The sequence below is a fragment of the Rattus norvegicus genome, chromosome 14 (assembly GCF_021556685.1).
Source record: "Rattus norvegicus strain SHRSP/BbbUtx chromosome 14, alternate assembly SHRSP_T2T, whole genome shotgun sequence".
NCBI classification, from domain to species: Eukaryota; Metazoa; Chordata; class Mammalia; order Rodentia; family Muridae; genus Rattus; species Rattus norvegicus.
Window position 1 is genome coordinate 101,972,734 of NC_141547.1, and position 23,546 is coordinate 101,996,279.

General features: G+C 43.5%; 2 protein-coding genes across 5 annotated transcripts in view; one reads left to right on the forward strand and one right to left on the reverse strand.

Moving 5' to 3' along the window:
* The window catches only part of Pus10 (pseudouridine synthase 10), a 62,010-nt gene that overhangs the window by 7,952 nt on the left and 30,512 nt on the right, over nucleotides 1-23,546 (forward strand). For all 4 annotated transcript variants that reach the window (XM_087583588.1, XM_087583589.1, NM_001401164.1 and 1 more), the window contains 2 exon segments: nucleotides 19,736-19,770; nucleotides 21,946-22,057. In XM_087583588.1, the coding sequence (XP_087439714.1) occupies nucleotides 19,736-19,770; nucleotides 21,946-22,057 (147 nt within the window).
* Nucleotides 850-7,961, reverse strand: LOC148001489 (uncharacterized). The gene has a single exon (XM_087584703.1). The coding sequence runs from the start codon at nucleotides 7,949-7,951 to the stop codon at nucleotides 7,121-7,123; it is 831 nt and encodes a 276-aa protein (XP_087440829.1). The 5' UTR covers nucleotides 7,952-7,961; the 3' UTR covers nucleotides 850-7,120.

Below are 23,546 nucleotides of genomic sequence, written 5' to 3' on the forward strand. Positions count from 1 at the left end.
GAACTTTTTATTTGAAGTGTCTTCTAGATACAGGTTCCTAAATTCTCAACATATATAAGGTGTATTCCTAGGTAGGCATGGTGGCTCCTGCCTGTAATCCCAGTATTCAGGAGCTGGGCAGAAGGGCCGCCAGGTATTTGAGCCTAGCCTAAAGAGTTTCCCAGACACTGTCCCAGAGATTTGTCTGTATTTGGTCAGGTTGGGCTTAGGAATTTGCATTCTAAACAGCAAACTGACCCGTGCTAGTATTACAAAGACTACACTTTGAGGAATTAATACTCTTGATTCTTTTTATATTTCTATTTTGCTTTATTTGTGCATATGCGTATACATGAGTGTGTGTGAGTGTGTACCTGTGTAGAAGTCAGGACAACCAGTTTTTACAAGGAGCTGCCACAGGCTTCTGAGATGTCTCCATCCTGGCCTATTGCTGGCAGTCCGTGTCATCGTATGTTGTCCCCAACACTGGGGGTCCTGCCTGGCTACAGGAGGTGGCCTTTTCAGGTTCCATATCCCCAATGCTGTAAAGTTCACCCCCACTGATTCTTGGGTGCCTCCCTTATCCCAGGTCTTTGTCACATCCCGTGAGAGGTGCTTCATGGAATCCCTGTCCAGCCTGTGCCTGGCTTCTCACCTAAGAGTCTCTTGTCTTTCTTGCTTGTTTACTCTTCATCTAATCCCTGGTGGGCTGAGGGGGACCTTGTGAGTCTTGGGACTTTTGTGAGTTTTCTGAGAACTGTGAGGTTACTGTTTCTTTTAAAATATTTGGGGGGGAGCAGGGAGAGAAGGAGGGGGGAAGAGAGAGAGAGAGAGAGAGAGAGTGTGTGTGTGTGTGTAGCATTTGTCACAGTGTGTCTGTGGAAGTCAGAGGACAGCTTACAGTAGTTGGTTATTTCCTTAAACTGTGTGAGTACTAGAGATCAAGATGGTTGTCTGACTTGGCCACAAATCCCTTCAGCTGCTGAGACTTTTGCCAGTCCTCCTGTAAGTTCCATGAGCCTCATGAGTGTCGTGCCCCTTCTATGAGAGGATATTTCAGCCCAGAGGAAGTGGCTACACCATATGCTACCCTCTCCTGCCCCTTCTGTGATGTTCCTGGGGCCTCGGAGGGGAGGGCAATGTAAGTGGTGACTATCTTCCGTGTCTGACTGAGCCTTGGGTACTATGCCACACAGTAGACAGTTATTCTCAGAAATTGGGTGGCAAGTCTATGCAATTGCAACAGGGACATTACCTGCCATCAGCGAGGCTGCGAGCAGCAGTCTGGACGTAAACATGTGTTTGGAAGTCGTTTCAAGAGACACATAACTGTTTAATGAGCAGTGGCAGCTCTCCATTTTAGCCTGTGACCTTCTCCATCATGAGCGTTTGTCCTGGGCTGCAGCACTGTTCCCGGTTCCTCCCTGTGCTGTGGGCCTAATCCAGGTAGACTTTGTTGCTGCTGTAAAGCCACACCTCAACATGATGCTGACATTGCTGTCTAGGATACCCCAGACTGAACTGGGAAAAGTCTTGCTGATTCTTTGAGGTTTATCTTAACCAGCTGAGTCCAGCAGAGGGCGATATTGTACTTTGGTTCATTCCCATCCTACAGCTAGTGTATGCTGACCCCTTTGCTCACCCTACTGGCCTTAAATGAGTTACAGTGTGTCATGAATGCTAGACTATACGAAGCTCCCTCTGCTCCAGGTGCCATATGGTATAGTTGGGGTTTTGTTTGTCAGATCCAAGTATTTCTTGTCTCTGTGCTTTCCATTAAATATTCCCAATTAGTCAAGAGTAAAAGTACAGCACTTTTTTTTACTTAAGAAATTATCTTTTCTTAAAATTTCATAAATTAGTATTTTTAAACATTTGTTTTATTTAAATTTGTGGTCTCCTTACCAGTTCGGATCCGTTGATCTTATTTAGGGTCTGAAGAAAATAATGGGTTACTTTGTCCTAAGAATGCACATACTCACTTGGCATAGTGTAATTCTTAACCCAGCAGTCAAGAGGCTGGGAGGATCGCGAGTTCAAAGCTATCCAAGGCTATACAGTGATAAAACAAAGGAAAAAAGAACTAGAAGCACATACTCGAAGTCTTGCATGTATTTACAGATCCTTGGATTTTTCTGAGTTGGATTCTTTGGTAAAATCGTCCTCTGTTAAAGTCCTTACTTAGTCTAAAGAGTCGTGGTTTTATTATGTGCATGCATGTGTGCATGTGTACTTATGCTGAAGCCAGAGGCCAACGTTGGAGTTCATCTGGAACTTGAGACAGGTCTCTCTCACTGACCTGGGCCTTGCCATTTTGGCTAAGCTGGCTGGCTGGCCTGAGTGGCAGGAACCCACTTGTCACCATTGTAAGTCAGCAGGCCTGGCTTTTTATAACAGTGGGGCTCAAACTCATGTCCTCATGCTTTGGTGGCAAGAATTTTACCGGCAGGCACTCTCAGCCTTACCAACTGCAACTGTGTATATGCGGTATGCAGCTACACACAGCCCGTGAGTGCACTCCAGAGGAGAACTACCATTAACTCCCTGCCCTGTCTGTGCCTTGAGATAGTCGCTCACCGACCCTGAAGCTAGGCGACAGCTAGCAAGCACCAGCCCCACAGGACTGAGGCTCCCATTCATATGCAGCGTAGTTGGCTTCTTAAATAGGTGCAGGGGTTTGGACTTTTTTTTCCTACTTGCACAGCAAGTGCTCTTGCCCACTGGACTGTCCCACGCGCGCCCTCTTGCTGGCAAGAAAACACGCGGGGACATAAGAGTCCTTGCTGTAGCAAAAACTTTTATTGAAATCTTAAGGAGAGCCCCACGCGCCCGCATGGCGCGGCTTATATACACCTTAGCGCGGCGCATCCACACCTGATTGGTCGCTTACCCATGATCTCATTAGGCATGCCCCGGAGTGGGCAAAGACCTGGCACAAAGGCACTCTTGCACATGAGCACACAGTTAACTTCCTGAAAGGAAGTCGGCTGGCGCGGCGGAGGCCAGCGCCATCTTGTAATGGCGGAAGCTATCCTGGCCTTCCACGTGGGGCGCAGTGGAAGCCAGCGCCATCTTGTGGTGGCAGCGGCCCTCTACATCTCCCCCTTATTATTTATATTATAACAAATCATTTATTTTATAACATCATGATCACCCTATCACGTGCAATGAGGAAACCTCAGCGATGTGGAAGGGCTGATCAAAGGATCATTGAGTCTCTCTCATCCCAGTGCAATGGATCCACAGATCCATGGGGTGCAAGAGCAGAGAACTCAGATACCGAGAGAGAGTCTCTCTCATCCCAGTGCAATGGATCCACAGATCCATGGGGTGCAAGAGCAGAGAACTGAGCATAGATAACCAAATTCCAGGGGAGGCCACTTGTTCAATGGCCACAAGTGATAACGGCCTTGTCACGTTTTTGTTGAGATCTGAGTTTGCAAACCAACCATAGCATGAACACTAATCCACAGCATAGGGCTGCACCAAACAGAGCCACTCCCGATAAGTAGTGGGCACCTCATTTGGTCCTCTTCAGCTGTTACCTCCAAGGGCCGTAGTCAAGCCGCTCCTATAATAAAATTTTAGAATTCCCAATCGTTAGTAACTACTCCAGAAAGTTTACCCGCTGTGCTTGTCTAACAATAGATTGGGGGAGGATAACTCCAGACACTGCAGATACAATGTCTGCAGCAGTAATGGCTGCTACAATAGCAGCGAAAGTGTCAAGGTCTTCTTTTCCAGGACAGTTCAGGATCTCTGGAACAACCAGCAGGCAATGGAACCATTTCTGAGATCTGTACAACCAGGGCAGAGTTCCCCAGTCCACAGCAGCTTTACGCAGGTGGCATTCCTGTGAAGCTGCAGTCTGTAAAATGACAACACCAGTTAAGGCAGCAAAAGTCACCAGGGGAATGAGGAGGACAGGGGTAATGGAGTCCAGTCTTCTCAAGCAAGCAGCAGTGCACAGAGGGTCAGAGAGCGGGCCATAGTGGGACGGGACACACGCAGCGGTAACACTGACTGCAGCAACGGCAAAATCTCTGTGATGACAAATGAGGAGGGGGAATCTTTCATCTTCCTCTCAGGGCGGAGGAATGACTCCAGGGACCCGAACCACGAAAGCTGAATCTTAATGTTACCAGGATCAGCAAGTCTCAGCAACCACTCAGGCAGCTGGCACACTCTTGTAGCATCCTGTAGAAAAAACACAAACATTCCCTCTTCCCCATATAAAATATCTGGACAGGATCATGTCAATATGTGGATCTCTCTATTTCACCTAGGCAGAAGTATGCCTAGTTGTAGGGTGCCATAAACTTTGGCATCCCAATTTTAAAATTGAAATAAAAAGAGCATTATTTAGCATACAGGGATAACTCCCCCCTATTTATTTATTAAGATATAGTAAGGATATTATTTATTAAGGTAAGTCCTCGAGGATTAAATTGAGGACACTGAGCACTTGTATTTATAGATTGACTTGTATACCAAATTATTGTCTCCATCCAGCATTATTGTTTTGGATATATAAAGAATGAGATTTTTTGACTAATTGTTCCTATGTAAGAACTATAATCTGTCTGGTATCATTGCCCTCCCTTGTTAAGGAGCCCAGGCAATCCAGTTTGAGTTCTTAAATGTCCTATAAAGGAACAGTACTTAGTGCTCTTAACCACTAAGCCATTTCTCTAGCACTTCACAAACTTTATTTACCTAAACATAAGCATTAATTAGAAATGTCAAATCTTGTAAATATTGTCCAATTTCAGTCTTACTAGAAATCCCTGAGCTGGCAGGGTGAGGCTGGGAGTTGAAAGTAAGCAAATGGAGTCTTCCTCTTTTCATGAGGGTGTGTTATCAACTCCATTACCATTTTTAAAGAGCTCGGTCTATGGTTTTGTTTAGTTGTCTGAGCCAGAGCACTGAAAGGACAGTGAGTTGTCAGACAATTTACACTGAAATCACTCACTGATTTCACGTAGAAAACTTGCCTCTAATAAAGCATTAAGTAATTGAAATCAATTGTAAACCACAAGCCACACATTGGCTATCAGTATATGAATTGAAAGCTTGATTTAAAAACAGTGGCTAAAGCCCGGAATTTAATAGTCTGTGTTGAAGCAACAGAAACTCAAGAGAATAAACAAGTGATCCAATCATACATGTAGCCTTTTCATTAGATGAACCACCTATAAATACACTAAGCGCATTTCCTATGGGTTGCATGCACAAATATACAGGAAGTACAAAAGCATCTAAAAAGTAAAATTATCAATTTTGCCTGAAAAATTTGTATATGTAATAGGCCAAATATCAGTATTTTGTAATAACCAATTAACTGTTGTTTGGAATAAGATATGTTTCACCAGGTTTCTTTTTAAAATACTTCCATGACTCTAGCCTACAATTCTGTATTAACACAGCTGAAGCTTTATCTCCAATGTGCATAACAAAGACCTAAGTCCTCTGGTAGGGTGAGGTACTTAGCCAATTAACATATCCTTAGAAGCTGAAAATTAGCTTTAAATATTCTTTTTTTTTTTTTTTGGAGTAGTGTAACAGCTACTCCCCAAATATAAAAGCTCATTTTGAGAGCAAAGGTTTGTAGTAAAAATTTCCATATACACTGAAAGATTTAAGGTTCTAACTTCTTACATCGAAGAAGCAACAAAATTACATAATATAAGGCTATTAGCCATTCTTAATGATATCACTCTATGGGCTCTCTAAAATTATAAGCAGGCTCACGAAATGAAAACTCAAAATCAATCCTCTAAATCTATCTTGAAATGGCAGCTGGAGTAAACAGACTGGCTGTAATGTTCTCACAAGTTCTAAAACCTCATCAATCTTTCATAAATCTTGTAACAATCTCTACCTGTTTGATTTTTTCTTAATTAAAAATAAGTTTGAGTTAGTCAGTGTAACACTGGCAATCCTTAATCACAATCTTTAAGTTCTCCTTGTAACACCAGAGCACAACCACAAGGTCACCTGAGTTCTGAGTACATGACTAGGCAGCTGTCCTTGGGGCAGTGGAATTAGCATTAAAATACAGATAGCCTCAGGGCAAACCACAACTAGGAAAGCAAAACTCGACCTCCAACAATCTAGTACAAAGTTTGACTGTCAATTCCTACATATGAACGCACGATGGTGTAGTCTCCAGTACCTCAACAAAGAGACATTGTCCTAAATTCTTTTAGAAGCCTGGTTTCTAGGATAAGAATTCCATAAAAATATTATCTCAATTTAGACCTGTTTCCCTGGGTTGGCTCATGCCACATATTGTCTAGAATGACTTTATCCAAATTACCAGCTTTATGTCAACTTTCTGTTACCAATATTATACCTTTTTAACCATATCCAATAACTTGAAAGCCAATAGTCCATAACCAAGGCAAGTAGAGCATATTTACACATTTAAAACCAATCAGAAACAAAATTGAAGTGGCTACACATATCTTTAATATTTAGACCAAACACCATTTTTACCTTTTTAGCTATGATTTTAAGAGAAGCACCTTGTCACCTGTTGAGTCAAATAATACGTCAGGGATTTCTTTAAGAGAAACAGCTCTCAGCTCTTGTACCAAAGAAGCTGAGAAGCTGCTGGCGCCTTTAAGATCATCTCGTGCAGACGCTTAGCCTCTGGGCAGCTTCTCCAGCTAACCTAGACTCCTGGCTGCAGGTGTAGGGCTCTAAAGGCCTGATTGAAACTGGTTTTTTTATTCATTTGTTCCCTTTTGAAATGAGTTAAAACCAAATCAAGGTGTGAACGACCAGCAGATAAAGTTTTTACCATTTTTTCTTTTGAACATGAAACATAAAACATTTAAACAACGAGAAGCAAGAACCACAGACATAAACTGACAGACATGGGGACATCCTGGTGCACCAAGGACAGACAATAGACAAAGAGGGAAAAAACCAGATGGTGTTCACAGTGACTATCCACTTGAGTGGAGTCAATATGGACGATGGATTGTCTCAATTCCTGGACTAGTCCATCAATGTGTTGAAACCCAATTCCTGTAAGATACTGAGATATATTACAAGATATCTGAGCAGCACAACTGACATTCACAAATGGTATGGAAGTGAAACACAGTCCTGAGTATTTCCACTCACAACCCAATTACATTAACTCCATCAAGCTGTGCATGGGCATTGAGATGTCCTTTTGTTTGATTCTCCTGAATAAATTTTCAGGCGGTCTGCCTCTATCAAGCCTAATCAGTATGACTCTGCAAAGCTTATAGAGCCTGATCACACCTTTTACCAGCACAAAGACAAAATTTTTCTCCCAAAATACTGTGTTCCTTTTATCTCCTTTTCTTTTCGTTTTTTCTTTAGAGACCTTTTCTCCCTCCGACATACTTTCTTGTTGCTCTGTAAGGACCCTCTGACCTGTCCTAACGGCTGTAATGGCTTCCCACACAAAGAAAAAAATAAACAAAATTACCAGCCTTGTCCACGAAGGATCCATAACTTTCGGTTTCTTCACAGTGGCTCTCCACCTAGGCCCATATCTTTCTTCTTCATAGCGAGCTGCCTCATCTTCTAAATCCTCTTCCTCAGAGGAGCCAAGCTCGTCTGTTTCTGAACTATCAAGCCCCAAAACCTCTAACTCCGTTACCGGATAAAGGCTTTTTTTCGGGGTTTTCTCCTCCTTTCCCTGTTTATTTAATTTAATCTTAGCAGGGGGGGCCCCTTTTTTATTCAGGGTCCCTCCCTCAGTAGCCGAGGTGGCCACTGTCCCCGGGGTGTCCTTTCCCCATACTATCACCTCTGACGGTGGTAAGACCGCAGAGGGGCCTGGTGCTTGAGATCGATCAGTATCATTTTTTCGTTGCAACCTTTCACTACGCTCCGTTTCTGACATGCTTTCCTGAATTTTGTCCAGGGCCTCTTGGCCTGCCGCTATTATAGGACGAAAAATGTCTTTACCTAAACAATCCTTAACCATCTGCCAAATTCCTAACATTCCCGGCCTCAGACTACCATGTAATAGAGGCCTCAACAGCACCCTCAGCAGAAGGAGAAAGATACGATAGGTCAAGATCAAACAATTCGGAAATTATCATGTCTCTCGGAGCTTACCTCAATTCCTGCCGCTTCTGGATTCTCTCCGCGGACGGAGGACTCCCTCTCGGCGCCTGGCGATGGTGTGGCGTTTTTTATCCCGGGTTCTCGGCACCAAATGTCCCACGCGTGCCCTCTCGCTGGCAAGAAAACACGCGGGGACATAAGAGTCCTTGCTGTAGCAAAAACTTTTATTGAAATCTTAAGGAGAGCCCCACGCGCCCGCATGGCGCGGCTTATATACACCCTAGCGCGGCGCATCCACACCTGATTGGTCGCTTACCCATGATCTCATTAGGCATGCCCCGGAGTGGGCAAAGACCTGGCACAAAGGCACTCTTGCACATGCGCACACAGTTAACTTCCTGAAAGGAAGTCGGCTGGTGCGGCGGGGGCCAGCGCCATCTTGTAATGGCGGAAGCTATCCTGGCCTTCCACGTGGGGCGCAGTGGAAGCCAGCGCCATCTTGTGGTGGCAGCGGCCCTCTACACTGGACCATCTTTCCTGTTCCCAGGCTACAACTGTAGAGATATTCATAGCACACAAGTATACTTATGCAGCTGTCCAAATCCATCTTCTATAAGATGTACCTCCAAGAGCTTGCCCTGTGGGTTACCAGCATGTGCGGTTTTGTACTTTTGAGAGTCATGGAGAAGCCAGTGAGGTGACTCAGCAAGTTATCGCAGGTCCCAAGGCCAAGCTCCGATCTCAGTGCTGTGGACCCATATGGTGGAAGGGAGAGAGCCAGTGCTCACAGAATTGACCTCTGACCGCAGCATGTACACCAGGGCGTGCACAAATGCCCACGTGCACACACAAGTAAGAATGCAGTAATACAGAGTAAGAGTCGTGGAATCACAGGGTTTTAAGATACCTTGCTAGTCGTGTAGAACATGGCTCCCTAGCTCTTTGTGGCATCTGATTTAAAAGCTGATAGTTTTATACACTGTTGTGATTTATCACAGCCCTGGTGAGCGCACCTCTCCAGGTGCAAACCCATTCTTACCTTTGAGAATGTCTGCCAAAAAGTCTGAGTTCCCAATCTTGGTATTTAGGGTGGTCGCCTTTTAACAGTTTGAAAGTTCTCACTCTGCGTGTGTGTGTGTGTGTGTGTGTGTGTGTGTGTGTGTGTGTGTGTGTGTGTAGGTGTGTGTTCCTGCACGTTCTGCATTGGGGGAGGGAGCCAGGCCACAGCGTGTGGATGTTTGAGGACACCTTGTAAACTCAGTTTTTTCCTACCTTACTATAGGTTCCAGGGACCCATCTCACTCTGCCAGGCTTGCACAGCAAGCACCTTTACCCACCAAGCCATCTTGCCAATTTGTTTTAAAACCAGCATGACATGTATGTATGTATGTATGTATGTATGTATGTATGTGTCATTTCTGAGTGTACATGTGTATGTGTGTGCATGCCATGTACTGGTCAGAAGGCAACTTGTGGGAGTCGGCTCTCTCCCACCATATGGGCCTGGGGATTGGATTCTGGTCCTCGTGTTAGAGACAAGTACCTTTACCTGTTGAACTGTCTCGGTGGCCCTCTTCAAGTTTAATGTAGCTCTAGTGTGTGGATTGGCAAAAAGGTAATTGTGCTTTCCATCCTTAAGGATGGTGGCCACTTCCTTGTCTAGGCATGGTGTCTTCATTTGAAAAGAAAGCCTAGAGCTCATAGAGGCCCTATGATGGTCTTATGGTTATTGGAATTTGAATGTGTTTTCTTGCTCTTTTAAAGTGTATTTGACTTTACCTGACCATTTTGGCTCCATGAGAATAACCTTTTCTTTCTTTCTTTTCTTTTTCTTTTTTTTTTTTTAAAGATTTTATTTATTGTATATAAGTACACTGTCGCTGTCTTCAGACACACCAGAAGAGGGCATCAGATCTCATTACAGATGGTTGTGAGCCACCATGTGGTTGCTGGGAATTGAACTCAGGACCTCAGGAAGAGCAGTTGGTGCTCTTAACCACTGAGCCATCTCTCCAGCCCGAGAATAACCTTTTCTTACCTACTCACATTGTTTTTATAACGTATTTTAAGTATACAAAGCATCAGGCTTCACTAGGGTCTGCCTGCCTGCCTGCCTGCCTGCCTGCCTGCCTGCCTGCCTGCCTGCTTTCCTTCCTTCCTTCCTTCCTTCCCTCCCCCTCCCTCCCTCCCTCCCTTCCTTCCTTCCTTCCTTCCTTCCTTCTTCCTTCCTCCCTTCCTTCTTCCTTCCTCCCTTCCTTCCTTCCTTCCAAGTGTCTAGGGTATTTTCTTATATTTGTATTAAACTTTGTTCTAATCCAGCAGTGGTCACGTAGGGCTAGACCTCCATGGAAATACACTATATCCCAGATCCAGGAACACAGTTGAAAGCACAGTCGAGCATGTGTTTTAAATGATTAAAGTCATACATGTCCAGCCCTGTCTTTTTTCCTGGCCTGTCTCCAGCTGGTCTGGGTGGAGAAAGAACAAGAGGGAGGAGATGGCTGCCATGGTTTTCCACTGTGTGGATGGACGGATGCAGGCTGCATTGAGAACACAAACAGCCCTTAAATGCGAGGTCTCCTGCATTGGTTTGCATGTGTGTGCCTGAGAGTTGTCACATAGCAGCTTTAGAATGCTTCGTCAGAACCTGTACTGTATAGAATTGAAAGGGAAGCATGGCAGAGCAGACCCCTTAAGTGTGGCTCTGTCGGATACCACAGTAGCACATGGCCCCTGCCCACTGTGGAGATTCTTGTGCCATGGGTTTGGGTGCATTAACTTAGGACTGGGGCCTCGCGTACTGAGTCTCACAACAAGGAACTTCTAATCTAGGCTCTTCCTAGTTCTGATTGAGTTTTCATGTTACACAGAGAAGCCCTGCCAACCATCTCTTAAACATTTTTTCCGTTTTGCTTTGACTGATATAATCACTGTGCTTTAGATTTAGTAATCCTGTCATGATTGTATCTGAACGTCATGTATAATAATTATAGTAAATTGTGTATGATTTATACCTATGTGAATTTTTAAAGCATAGGTCACATATAAAACGTTAAGTGCTGTGTTTTTAAGGAGATAAATTGTTTTTTTTTTTTTTTAGCAAGATAAAACTCTTTTCTTATGAAGGTAAGCCACTGCCACTAAGGCAATCTCACTATGACATCACAACCCTCCAAGAAGGCGAGGCTTCTCTCTGTTTCTGTGATGAACCTGAGACTGAAGGCTGCATTACTGATGAACAGTAGAGTTAGGATTTAACTCTGAACTCGCCCACTCCAAAGAGGGCTCTTGTGACTGTTGCTTGCCGTACTGCCCACTGTGATTTGGTCAGATTTTCAGCACGGGTTCTGTTTTATGTCTGTAGGACAGAAGGACAGATGTACCTTCTTTGATTCTTTCTCCAAATACTGTGCTATCTTCAAAGTTAGGGAAAGAATACTTGGCTTTTTGAATGTTTTGAAATGAAACAAGGGCTCTTGTAGTATTTTAACAAGAGAAGTAATTTAAATGTGTAGGGAGATGGCTCAGGCAGTAAAGAGCTTGCTACACAAGCTTGAGGCCCCGAGTTTGATCCCCATGCCCATGTAAAAAGATCTCTAGTACCCAGACACCAAGCCAGGAGCACCTGGTGACCTGTGCTTGGGATCCCAGCACTGGGGAGGTGGAGGAGACAAGAGGGTTTACGGAGCTGGCTGGCCAATCAGCTTAGTGTAATTATTGAGTCCCAGGTCCTAGATGAGAGAGTCTCTGAGAAACAAGTGGGGAGCTTGTGAGGGGCAGCCCCAGGCTGACCCCTGACATGCTCATGTGCATGTGCACCGTCCAGCACCAGTACACACACACACACACACACACACACACACACACACACACACACACACACGTGTAATGAGAGATAGGCTTGTGCTCTTAATAACTAGAGCTTTGAGAATTAATGAGATAAAAATGAAAAGCTCAAGCTTTAACAGGGAACTAGAATTAGTACAAGAGAGTTTTTAAAGGCTGGAAATGGCTCAGTGGTTAAGAGCACCAACTGCTCTTCCAAAGGTCCTGAGTTCAAATCCCAGTGACCACATGGTGACTCACAACCATCTGTAATGAGATCTGATGCCCTCTTCTGGTGCGTCTGAAGAGAGTGACAGGGTACCTACATACATGAAATAAATAAATCTTTGTAAAAAAAAGTTTTTAAATAAAATGTGTTAAATTCTTTACTATTGTTGTGTGTGTGTGTGTGGTATCTGTGTGTGTATGTGTGTGTCCACACACACCACGCCATGGTGTACCTATGGAAGTCATATGGACTGGAGCTGCCACTGGGAGTCAAACCCAGGTCCTCTGGAAGACCAGCAGTACTCTTGACCACTGAACTATCTCTCCAGCCCCTTTCTCACATTTTAAAGATCTTTATTTACTTGTTTGGCTTGGCACATGGTCTTACTATGTAGTCCTTGCTGGCCTGGAGCTTAGAGATATTCTACCTCTCGTGTGTTGGGATTAAAGGCCTGTGCCACCATGACCGGCCCTATTCTTATTTTGTTAATCATGCACGCGTGCACACAAGTGCAGGTTTCTATAGAGGCTGGAGGTCAGGTCCCCTGAAGCTGGAGTTAAAGCAGTTGTCACCTGCCTGAGCTGGGAGCTGGGACCCGAGAGTCACACTGAGTGCTCTGCACAAGCAGTCCGTGCCCTTGCACTCTGAGCCGCCTCATCGTCTTCTCGTGATGGTCATGCGAATTCTTGAACAGTGCCGTGCCAAGGCAGGGGCTCGGGAGCCTGTAGGCAGAGGTTTGGTCGCTGCGCTCGTAAGGTATGTGTTCCAGCACCAAGCTCAGAGGAAACTACACTCGCACACCCCAGCTACATCTGCCGGCAGTAGATGTCCTTGCTTCAGTGTTTTTAACTCCAGAATTCAGATGCTAAGTTAAAGCTCAGGAATAGTCTTCAGGCATTCTGCCTGTTTGGATCACCTTTCCTACCTGTTTTTCCACCCCACTCATGGAATTTCCTAGTTCCCAGTCAGATCTTTCAGAGCTAAGAAAATAGCAGTTTTAGACAGTGGAAAGCCATAAAACTCACAGTGCAGCCATCCTGGGACCTGGTAAATAGATAGACCTGTAACCAATTGAGCCCTGCAGGCTTATTCTGTCTGCACAGATCTGTCCTTGCTTTCCCTGCCTTTTATAGTCTGACAAAGCCTTCCAACACTCTCCAGTTCTACTGCAGCATAGTGGGGAACCTAGAGTAAAGGAAGGCTTAGTGTCTTGTTTGATTTTCTTTTTCTCAACCCTCAGAGAAAAACAACAGAGGATCTCTCCGTTTCCCTCTGTCTCTGCATGCATACATGTGACACATTAGCTGTGAGCCCCCAGCTACCCACATAACTCTTAGCATTTCCCACTGGGAGAAGTCCATATTTGTCCCATCTTTGCTATAAATAAATTGAAACGACACATAGGCTTCGGAAGGCTTCAGGTTTTCAGTGGCATTGGTAGTATTTACAAACTTCCAAATGTCAGCTGGTGCAGACGTTCTGCTAGTTGGTGCCTTCCTTACCTCCTTAGCACTTTTGTTAGTCCATGCGAGTGTTTTGCATATGTGTATGTATGTGCACTCTGTATATGTATGTGCACTTTGTGTATACAGTGCCCACAACCTGCCTGAAGAGGACATTGAACCCCAGGGAAAGGGTTGTAAACTGTGGGTATAGGGAATTGAACACGGGTCCTCTAGAAGAGCATCCAGTGCTCCTAGCTGCTGAGCCATCTTTCCAGCCCCTTTCCTTACTTCCTAAAGTCACCTCTGTGCTTCATCCTCAGCAGCTGTACTAAAACACGTCATTTCTCACTTGAATCACTGGTTTACTGCCTGGTATCTTTGGTTTGCTTAGAACACTCACAGTGAGTGTTCCTGGAGACAGATATGCTCGACCTGCTGCTGCTCTATTCCATGAAATGCTTTTGAATTTGCCTTAGCATGGAATCCTGTGAACTAAGTTCCTGTGTCTACCTTTGCCTGCCTCACCACCCAACCTTCGCATTGTTAGAGCTCCAGGAGCTTTCCTAACACCCTCTGGCTTTGCACCATAGTTTCCTCTCTTTGGAGTATACGTTCTCCATTGGCCACACAGGCAGTTCTCGGAACCAGTTCCTCAAACTGTGTGTGACAGGGGGTCCCCTGTCCTCAGATATAACCCAGTGATGTTATCACCCCCGACCCCCATGCTACTAATGCTTCTTGTCTTTTCACTGCCTTTTTCTTTTCTTTTATGGTTTGTTCATGGGCAGATACTTGTCTGTCTTTCTGCATGTCAGTGAGATCTTACTACACAGGAGGCACCTCCACAAATGACAAAGTGTTGAAACCTTTTTACCTTACGGCTAAGATATGCAGGGCTGACGAGAAAGCCACCTTGCGAGTGGTTACTCAGAGAGAGCACCTATCTTCTGTGCAAGGGTTTGTTCTCTCCCTTACAGACTTAGATGTCTGTAAGGACCAGGGAGGAAAATAAGAAATGAGGAGTGGGCTCTCTTCATGTTTCTGGGATATATGACTATCATTTTTAGAATTTTTTTCATTTACTATTTTAAAATTCGTACATGTATACAGTGCATCTTGATAATTTCCAAGCCAGACCTTCCCCTCCACTCCCTCAGACCCCTGAAACTCAGGACTTTGTGCTAAATTTCCTGTGTGTGATGAATGTCAGGACAGGAGGTTCTCCATCTTTTTCCCGCGCTAGCCCATAAGAAGGCGATGGACACGCCTGCATGATGCCTTCCTTGATGGGTTGTATAGACTTGAGGACCAAGCGTAGCTCTCATATACGTGTGAGGTGTGTGCATGTGAATGTGACCATTCCTTTTGGTTTTAGTCTTTGGGTTCATGTCCTGATTTGGCACTCAAAACATTCTGACTATTCCAGTTTTGTTTGTTTTAATTACTAGTCTTAGACCAGGGGGTGGGGGTGGGGGTGGGGCGTGTATTTTGGCTCAGAGTTCCCAGAGGTTCGTGGCCGGGAAGGTGTGGGAACAAGCACAGCAGGTAGCTGGTCATATTACGTCCATCAGGAAGCTCAGCGAGGGATGGGTGCCAGTCCCCAGCTCACTCTTCTTTGTAGCTAGAGGAATGCGTACCAGCATCCAGAGTGTGTGACCAGCAAACACAGCACCTGAGCTAGCAGTGGCCAACTTCCCTAGGATGTGCCAGCTAGAATGAGTTCTCAGCTGCGGGTAAGCTGAGTCTAGGACTAAACTGAGTGGCTCCTGAACCTTCAGGAGGTGTAACATATCGCCTCTGGTATTCAACTTGATTAAACGTGTTAACGTTAATGCCATTTGATTCTGTTGGGGCAGAAGAATTTATTGATTATTCTAGAATATGGATTTTTCCCCCCAATTGTCTAAAGAATAGATCATCCTAAACCTGATAAACAACTTCAGCAAATTGGCTGGGTATAAAATTAACTCAAACAAATCAGTAGCCTTCCTCTACTCAAAGGATAAACAGGCTGAAAAAGAAATTAGAGAAATGACACCCTTTACAATAGTCACAAGTAACATAAAATACCTCCGTGTGACTCTAACCAAGCAAGTGAAAGATCTGTATGTCAAGAGCTTCAAGTCTCTGAAGAAAGAAATTGAAGATCTCAGAATATGGAAAGATCTCCCATGCTCATGGATTGGCAGGATTAATATAGTAAAAATGGCCATCTTGCCAAAAGCAATCTGCACATTCAATGCAATCCCCATCAAAATTCCAACTCAATTCTTGATAGAGATAGAAAGAGCAATTTGCAAATTCATCTGGAATAAAAAAAAAAAACCCAAGATAAGGAAAACTATTCTCAACAATAAAAGAACTTCCGGGGGAATCACCATCCCTGACCTCAAGCAGTATTACAGAGCAATAGTGATAAAAACTGTATGGAATTGGTACAGAGACAGGCAGACAGATAAATCAGTGGAATAGAATTGAAGACCCAGAAATGAACCCACACACCTATGGTCACATGATCTTTGACAAAGAATCTAAAACCATCCAGTGGAAAAAATATAGCATTTTCAGCAAATGGTGCTGGTCCAACTGGAGGTCAGCATGTAGAAGAATGCAAATCGATCCATCCTTATCACGCTGTACAAAGCTTAAATCCAAGTGGATCAAGGACCTCCACATAAAACCACATATACTCAAACTAATAGAAGAAAAAGTGGACAAGAGCCTTGAACACATGGGCACTGGGAAAAATTTCCTGGACAGAAAAAAAAATCTTAAAAATCTTAGGCTTATGCTCTAAGATCAAGAATGGAAAAATGGGACTTCATAAAATTGCAAAGCTTCTGTAAGGCAAAGGACACTGTCATTAAGACAAAATGGCAGCCTGACAGAATGGCAGGGAAAAGATCTTTACCAATCCTATATCCAATAGAGGGCTAATACCCAATATATACAAAGAACTCAAGAAGATAGACTCCAGAGAATCAAAAAACCCTATTAAAAATGGAGTACAGAGCTAAACAAAGAATTCTCAGCTGAGGAATATTGAATGACTGAGAAGCACCTAAAGAAATGTTCAACATCCTTAGTCATCAGGAAAATGCAAATCAAAACAACCCTGAGATTCCACCTCACACCAGTCAGAATGGCTAAGATAAAAAACTCAGGTGACAGCAGATGCTGGTGAGGATGTGGAGAAAAAGGAACACTCCTCCATTGTTGATGGGATTGCAAGCTGGTACAGCCACTCTGGAAATCAGTCTGGAGGTTCCTCAGAACATTGAGCATAGTGCTTGTTACCTGAGGACCCAGCTATACCACTCCTGGGCATATACCCAAAAGATGCTCCAACATACAACAAAGACACATGCTCTACTATGTTCATAGCAGCCTTATTTATAATAGCCAGAAGCTGGAAAGAACCAAGATGCCCTTCAACAGAAGAATGGATGTAGAAAATGTGGTACATTTCACAATGGAGTACTATTCAGCTATTAAAAACAATGACTTTATGAAATTCATAGGCAAATGGATGGAACTAGAAAATATCATCCTAAGTGAGGTAACAAGCACACAGAAAAACCCCACACATGGGATGCACTCACTTATAAGTGGATATTAGCTCAGAAGCTTGGATTACCCAAAATAGAATTCATAGACCACATGAAGCTCAAGATGACAGAAGACCAAAGTGCAGATGCTTCAGTCCTTCTTAGAAGGGGAAACAAAAATATTCACAGGATGAAATACGGAGACAAAGTTTGGAACAGAGACTGAAGGAAAGGCCACCCGGAGACGCCCCACCTGGGGATCCAAGCCCATACATATACAGCCACCAAACAGGCAATATTGATGAAGCCGAGAAGTGCATGCTGACAGGAGACTGATATAGCTGTCTCCTGAGAGGCTTTGCCAGAGTCTGACAAATACAGCGGTGGATGCTGGCAGCCAACCGTTGAACTGAGAACTGGGTCCATAATGGAGGAATTAGAGAAAGGACTGAAGGAGCTGAAGGGGTTAGCAACCCCGTAGGAAGAACAACAATATCAACCAACCAGACACCCCAGAGCTCCCAGGAACTAAACTACCATCCAAAGACTACACAGAGACCCAGGACTGTAGCAGCATATGTAGCAGGGGATGGCCTTGTTGGGCATCAATGGGAGGAGAAGACTGTTGTCCTGCCAGGGCTAGATACCCCAGTGTAGGGGAATGTTAGGCTGGGGAGGGGTGGGTGGGTGGGGAACTCCCTCATTGAAGCAGGGGGAGGGGGATGGGAAAGGGCATTTATGGATGTGAAACTGGAAAAGGGGATAACATTTGAAATGTAAATAAAAAATCCAATAAAAAAAAGAATTAACAACAACCAAAAAAAAAAAAAAAAAAGAATAGAACATTTATTAAAGTTCTCTTGGTGACCTGAAAAGGAGAGACATGCTCTTTTTTTTCCTTAGGCAGAAACAGGTGTGGGCAGTTATTAGCATGTGGTAAAAACTGACTTCTTGGGGGATTCACCCTTTTATCTCCTGCTGTGGGATTAGTGTTGTACAACCTGCAGCTTGCTTGAGCAGGGAACCGGCAGAGGATTAGGAAGGGAAAACTTGTTAGCAAGTCTCAGATATGAAGGCTTTTGGTTTAATTTTGTATTACACATGGTTGTTTGTTTTCCCTCGGCAATCTCCAGTTTTCTGACACTCTATAATCACGGTGTACCCTGATGTCATCATGAGGAAGTAACTCAGAAGAAGAGACAGAAAGGTCACTAGAAAGTACAGACAGCCAGGTGTGGTGGGGCACACATCTAGTCCCAACACTTTGAGTTCTAGGTCAGCTAGGACTACACAAAGAGAACCTGTCTCAAAACAACAGAAGTGCAGAGAAAGGGATAAGAGATTGTGTCCAAAGGGTTTCTATAGTTCATATTGATCAGTGAGGGAGACTCCGGAATTACCATAGTGGTTTGGGGATGCAAAGGAGTGATCAACTCCTGCAGACATAAGCGGGCATCTGCTTTGTGTTCTGTAATCTGTAGGTGAGCTCTTAAGGTAACAACCGTAGCCTCTCCGTGGTGGACTAGTCAGAGCTCACACTCTGTAGCTGTAATGGCTAATGTGTATGACGTGTGTGCTCACAAGGTTTAGCCTGCCTGTATGTATGTGCATCCCTGGCCCCCATGGCCAGAAGAGGAGTAGTGAGGTGAGCTCCTGTGTGGATGCTGTAAGGGCAGCCTCTGTTTATAACCTAAGCTGCCTCTTTAACCTCCAAAGTTCGCAAGTTTTAACTATTCTTTCCCAGATTAAGTTTCCCTAACACTGTAGAATTTTTAAATGCATGAAAAAAGTTGAAAGAAATGTCAACCCACATTAGATTCCATAAGTATTACCATTTTACTATATATTTTGTTGTATATCTATTCTTTCTTTGGGTTTTTTTTTTGTTTGTTTTGGTTTTTGGTTTTTTTGTTTTGTTTTTTGGTTTTTGTTTTGTTTTGTTTTTTGGTTTTTTGTTTTTTTGTTTTTTTTTTTTTTTTGAGGCGCAGTTTCTCTGTGTAGCCCTTGCTTTCCTGTGAGTCCCTCTGCAGACCAGGCTGGTCTTGAACTCAGAGCTCCACCTGCCTCTTCTGCCTCCCCAGTGCTGGGAGTAAAGGTGTGTGCCACCACGCCCAGCTTATCTATTCTTTCATTTGGATAAATCTGTCTTGGTTTTTGTTGTCTTTCAGAGAGTTGAAGGCAGATACTACTTTAACTCCTGACCATGTAAATATATCATGAGCCAGATGGAGTTATAGAAGAAAACTGAAACCAGACCCTTCAGTTCTGCTTTAGATGCAGTGTGTATGCTCAGTCACTGTGGGCTCTTTGGTTTTGAGATAGGGTCTTATGTCAATCAGGTTGGCCTCAGACTTGCTAGGCAGTCAGGGCTGGCCTTGAACTTCTGATCTTCCTGCTTCTCCCAAGTGTATATACCACGAGGCCTTACTACTTTCAATCCCTAGAGCACAGCAAGTCAGCATTGCAAAATGAAATCTTAGGTGTTTTTATTTGAACGGAGCCTGAGGTTGCTGCAGTAAATACTGTCTCATCTTCTAGTAAGAGGAGTTGAATTAGCAAATTGTTTAAGCCCTTTGCTAATGATGTTGGAGCTTCATTTTTACTGAACACTTTCCCTTTTCTCTCCTTTCTGGGTGTGACTAACTTGCCTACAGCATGCTGCATGGTTGCTGGTAAAACAGGAAATGGGGTAAGTAATTTTGGTAGGGAGTTTTTGCTGCCATTTAAATGCAAGCCACCTAGTTCTTAGGGCACCTTTACTACACTGCCACCACCTCACCTTGTAGGGTACACTCAGCAGCTACAGAGATGCTGGCACAGGGCTACTTTCTGTACGCACCAGGCCTAGTTGGCTTCCTTATACAGCAGCCAGGACCAGACTCATCTAATATAGACACAGATTTACAAGCATCAGGCAGTTCTGCATGTAGTTTGGGAGGCTATCTTAAGATAACAAATTTTAGATGTGTACTTGAAGCTATGTTATAAAACTAGAGGATAAGCCATAAAAAGTAACATTCTGCTTATCAGAGCAACAGTGAGTTTGCAGAGAACACTTACGGGCAGTCTCTTAGAAGACAAATAGGCCTTGGAATTTAGATCTTTGGATTTAAGGAATGTAGTATGGTGTTAAATACCACATATAATGTATACCCTTTTCAGGGTGGCACTATGTAGTTAAATGAGCCATTCCTGTACTGAAGAAAACGTCACACATCAGGTTATGTAAACAGAATCTTACATGTTCAAATCAGGATTTGGTTGCCAAATCCTGTTTAAAAAACATTGTTAATTCTTCGGTTTTGTTTTGTTCTTAACTAAACATTCTGTGACTTAAAGAGGGCCTGTGTGATTACTGGCGTTTCCTATGTACTTCAGTGAGAAAAACCCAGAAGGAAACAGAGCTTTCTATATTAGAAGATTATCGGTGGTTCAGAGATTTCCCTTTTTTTTTTGTTGTTGTTGTTATTGTTGTTTGTTTTGTATTTCATGTCTGCATCTTCCCTTTTCAAAGGAGAAATAGCCACATACTTATCAAAGATTGCAGGCTTAATGAGGTGTTAAGTTTCAAAGCCTTAGAATTTAGGAATAACAACTTTTTTAAGTGTAGAGAGAACAATGTTTTAACAGGGTTAGCTTTTGCTCTAGCTCTTTAGATTCTCGGGTTTATAAACAATTTCAAAATAGTTTATTTTTCTGTTTCTACTTTTTAATCCCTTAAAATATACTTCTTGGGGCTGGAGAGATGACTCCACACTGGGAACACTTGGTACTCTTCCAGAGGGTCCATGCTCGACTCCTAGTACCCACAGTCTCTCCAGATCAACTCACTGTAACTTTACCTACCGGACTTAGTAGTTTTGGCTGGTCTTGCCGATTGCATTGTTTATAGGTAGTAACTCTGTCAGTGAAGATTTAGACGGGAAGATGGGTGACTCAGGGTGGAGTGTGCCAGCATTCACTTTTAATTCCAGCACTAGAACCAGAGTCCGAGGCCAGCCTGGTCTACATGAGTTCCAGGACAGCCAGGGCCACATAGAGAAATCCTGTCCCTGAACAACAGTAACAAAAACAAAAGAGATTATTCATGACTGGACTCTGCCCTATCTGTTGTCACAAGCCTTGTGACCAGCCCTCACCGTGTTTGTTATTTAGTAATAACTGGGGGTTCTCGACAAAGTAGATGGGTTTTGGTAATGTTGTACTCTGTATTTACTTCCTTAATCCCCTTTTATTAACAATTGCAGGTTGCATACTAAAGCTAGCTCTCACATTGGGCATTTATCAAAACGGATGTATTGGTTCATGCGTAGATTTTAGGGGAATGTGAGATTTTTATGTAATTCATATTACACTGGTGAACATTCTAGAATGTTGATACTTCAGGATTTAATGTTTCTTCCTAAGCAATGAGGGGTTGGAGAGGCAGCAACTTTTACTTTGATTCCCATAAATAAGTGCCATTTTCAGCAAGGGAGGAGATATAAATGTTTGTAACATGGATATAACATTGTATTAGATACTTTCGTAATTCCAAGCAGTAAACATTCACCTTATTTGACCTTTCCAGAATATGTAAATCTTGGAATCTGGCGATTCCAACTCAGGAAAATAAATTAGTGTGCTTTTTTCATTGGATCTTCAAAAATAGGCTCACACACCACTAAAAATGCCAGTTCTTTGCTGTCTCTAAAATACAGGCCTATGAGGCGAGGAATTTTTGTCGCATTTATTTAATGGTCTGTCTACTATGTAAAACAGTGCCTGACACATAGTAGGTACTCATTATTTTAAAATAACTGTTCTTCTCGTTAACATGAACAGTGACTTTTTCACGCAGTAAATTAATTCTTCTGTTATTCAGAAAGCAGAGCCTGTCCCTGGGAAGAAATGATGTCGTTCAGCTGAAGGAAGCCTACAAGTGGATAACTCACCCCCTGTTTTCAGAGGAGCTGGGAGTCCCCACTGATGGGAAGGTATCAGACAACGGCAGTGCCATGGTGACCTCTACTCACAGCTCCACCGCATTAGTGCTGGATGCCTGGTTAACCAAAAGCTATGTAACTCAGTGATGTCTCTGAAGGTCTTAACTGTTCACTTAGAACTCTCAAAATTCACGCTAGGGCCTCTTGCTTGTTTTTTCTCTTTGTGGTCCAGGACACTTAGGAAGATAACAAATACTGGGAACACACTGACCTTAAAAGTCTAGGACCGAATCTTTACCTGAAATGAATTTGCAGTTTAGCTGGAAGGACAGATGTACTGATAAAGAGCAATCTATTAAAAACTGATCAAGGAGCCAGCAAGATGGCTCAGGAGTATAGGTGCTTGCCATGAAGCCTCATGACCCGAATTCTGTCCTTGACACCCACTCGGTGACAGAAGAGAATCATTTACTACAGTTTACCCTCTGACCTACACACACACACACACACACACACACACACACTCACACATATGCACGCACGCACGCATGCACGCACACACACACACTGCACACACAAAATATACTCGTGTACACATACACACGCACAGGCATGTGCACATATGTACACACACAGGGTTTTTAAATCTAAGCAAGAATTGAATTAACTCGAGACTATTTAATTTTGACTGACCTGTGCCTAATCTTGCTTTCAAGTACATTGACATTAGATTTTGAAAAACAGTGAAGTGGGTTCATCCCATAATACCTGAGTTACTTCAAGACTCTGTGATTTAGGCCTTTGAATCAGGGACACCTGACCTCTGTTCAGTTCTAGAGATCGCCTGGCCTCAGTCCTGGGAGAGCTTGCCAGGTTTTCCCTGTGTAAACACGGCACAGATGCCCAGCTCATAGGACAGTAGGTTTCCCTAGTCCAGGCTCACTGCTCGTTTTGCATGAAGGGAATTACCCAAGTATTAGATAGATCCCTACTCAAGTAAAGTCACAATGCCATCTTTAAAGCTAATCAGGTTTTTAAAAACCATTCTCAACGATACGCTCTATATGGTTGTAAAAAAATAATCTCCCCCTTTTTTTCTTTTTGAGACAGGGTCTTATAACTCAGGTGGACCTTGAACTTACTGTAGAGCTGAGAACTCCTGACCCTTTTGCCTCCCCTCTTAAGGACTAAGACCAGAAGGATCAGCTCTTTAAACTGAATACTGAAAGAATTCAGTAAAACTACCTCACAGATGGTCTGAGAGGGAAACAAAGTAACAAAAGTACTTTGGAAATTAGCGAAGTCATTAATAAACTGTTCTTACCTCAAATTTCAATTTTGAAGCAGACAATTTTAGAATTTACATACTGAGTCAAAGAGCAGAAAGTGGAAGACAAAAGACCTAGTAATGTGTGCGTAGGTTCCAGCTGGCTTTCTTGAGTAGGAAATACTTGGTTAGTTTTATTTTTATCCTGTAGATTAGGATACAGAACAAAACAGGAACCGTTTGTTACTGTGTTTCCAGAGACAGGCTTGGTAG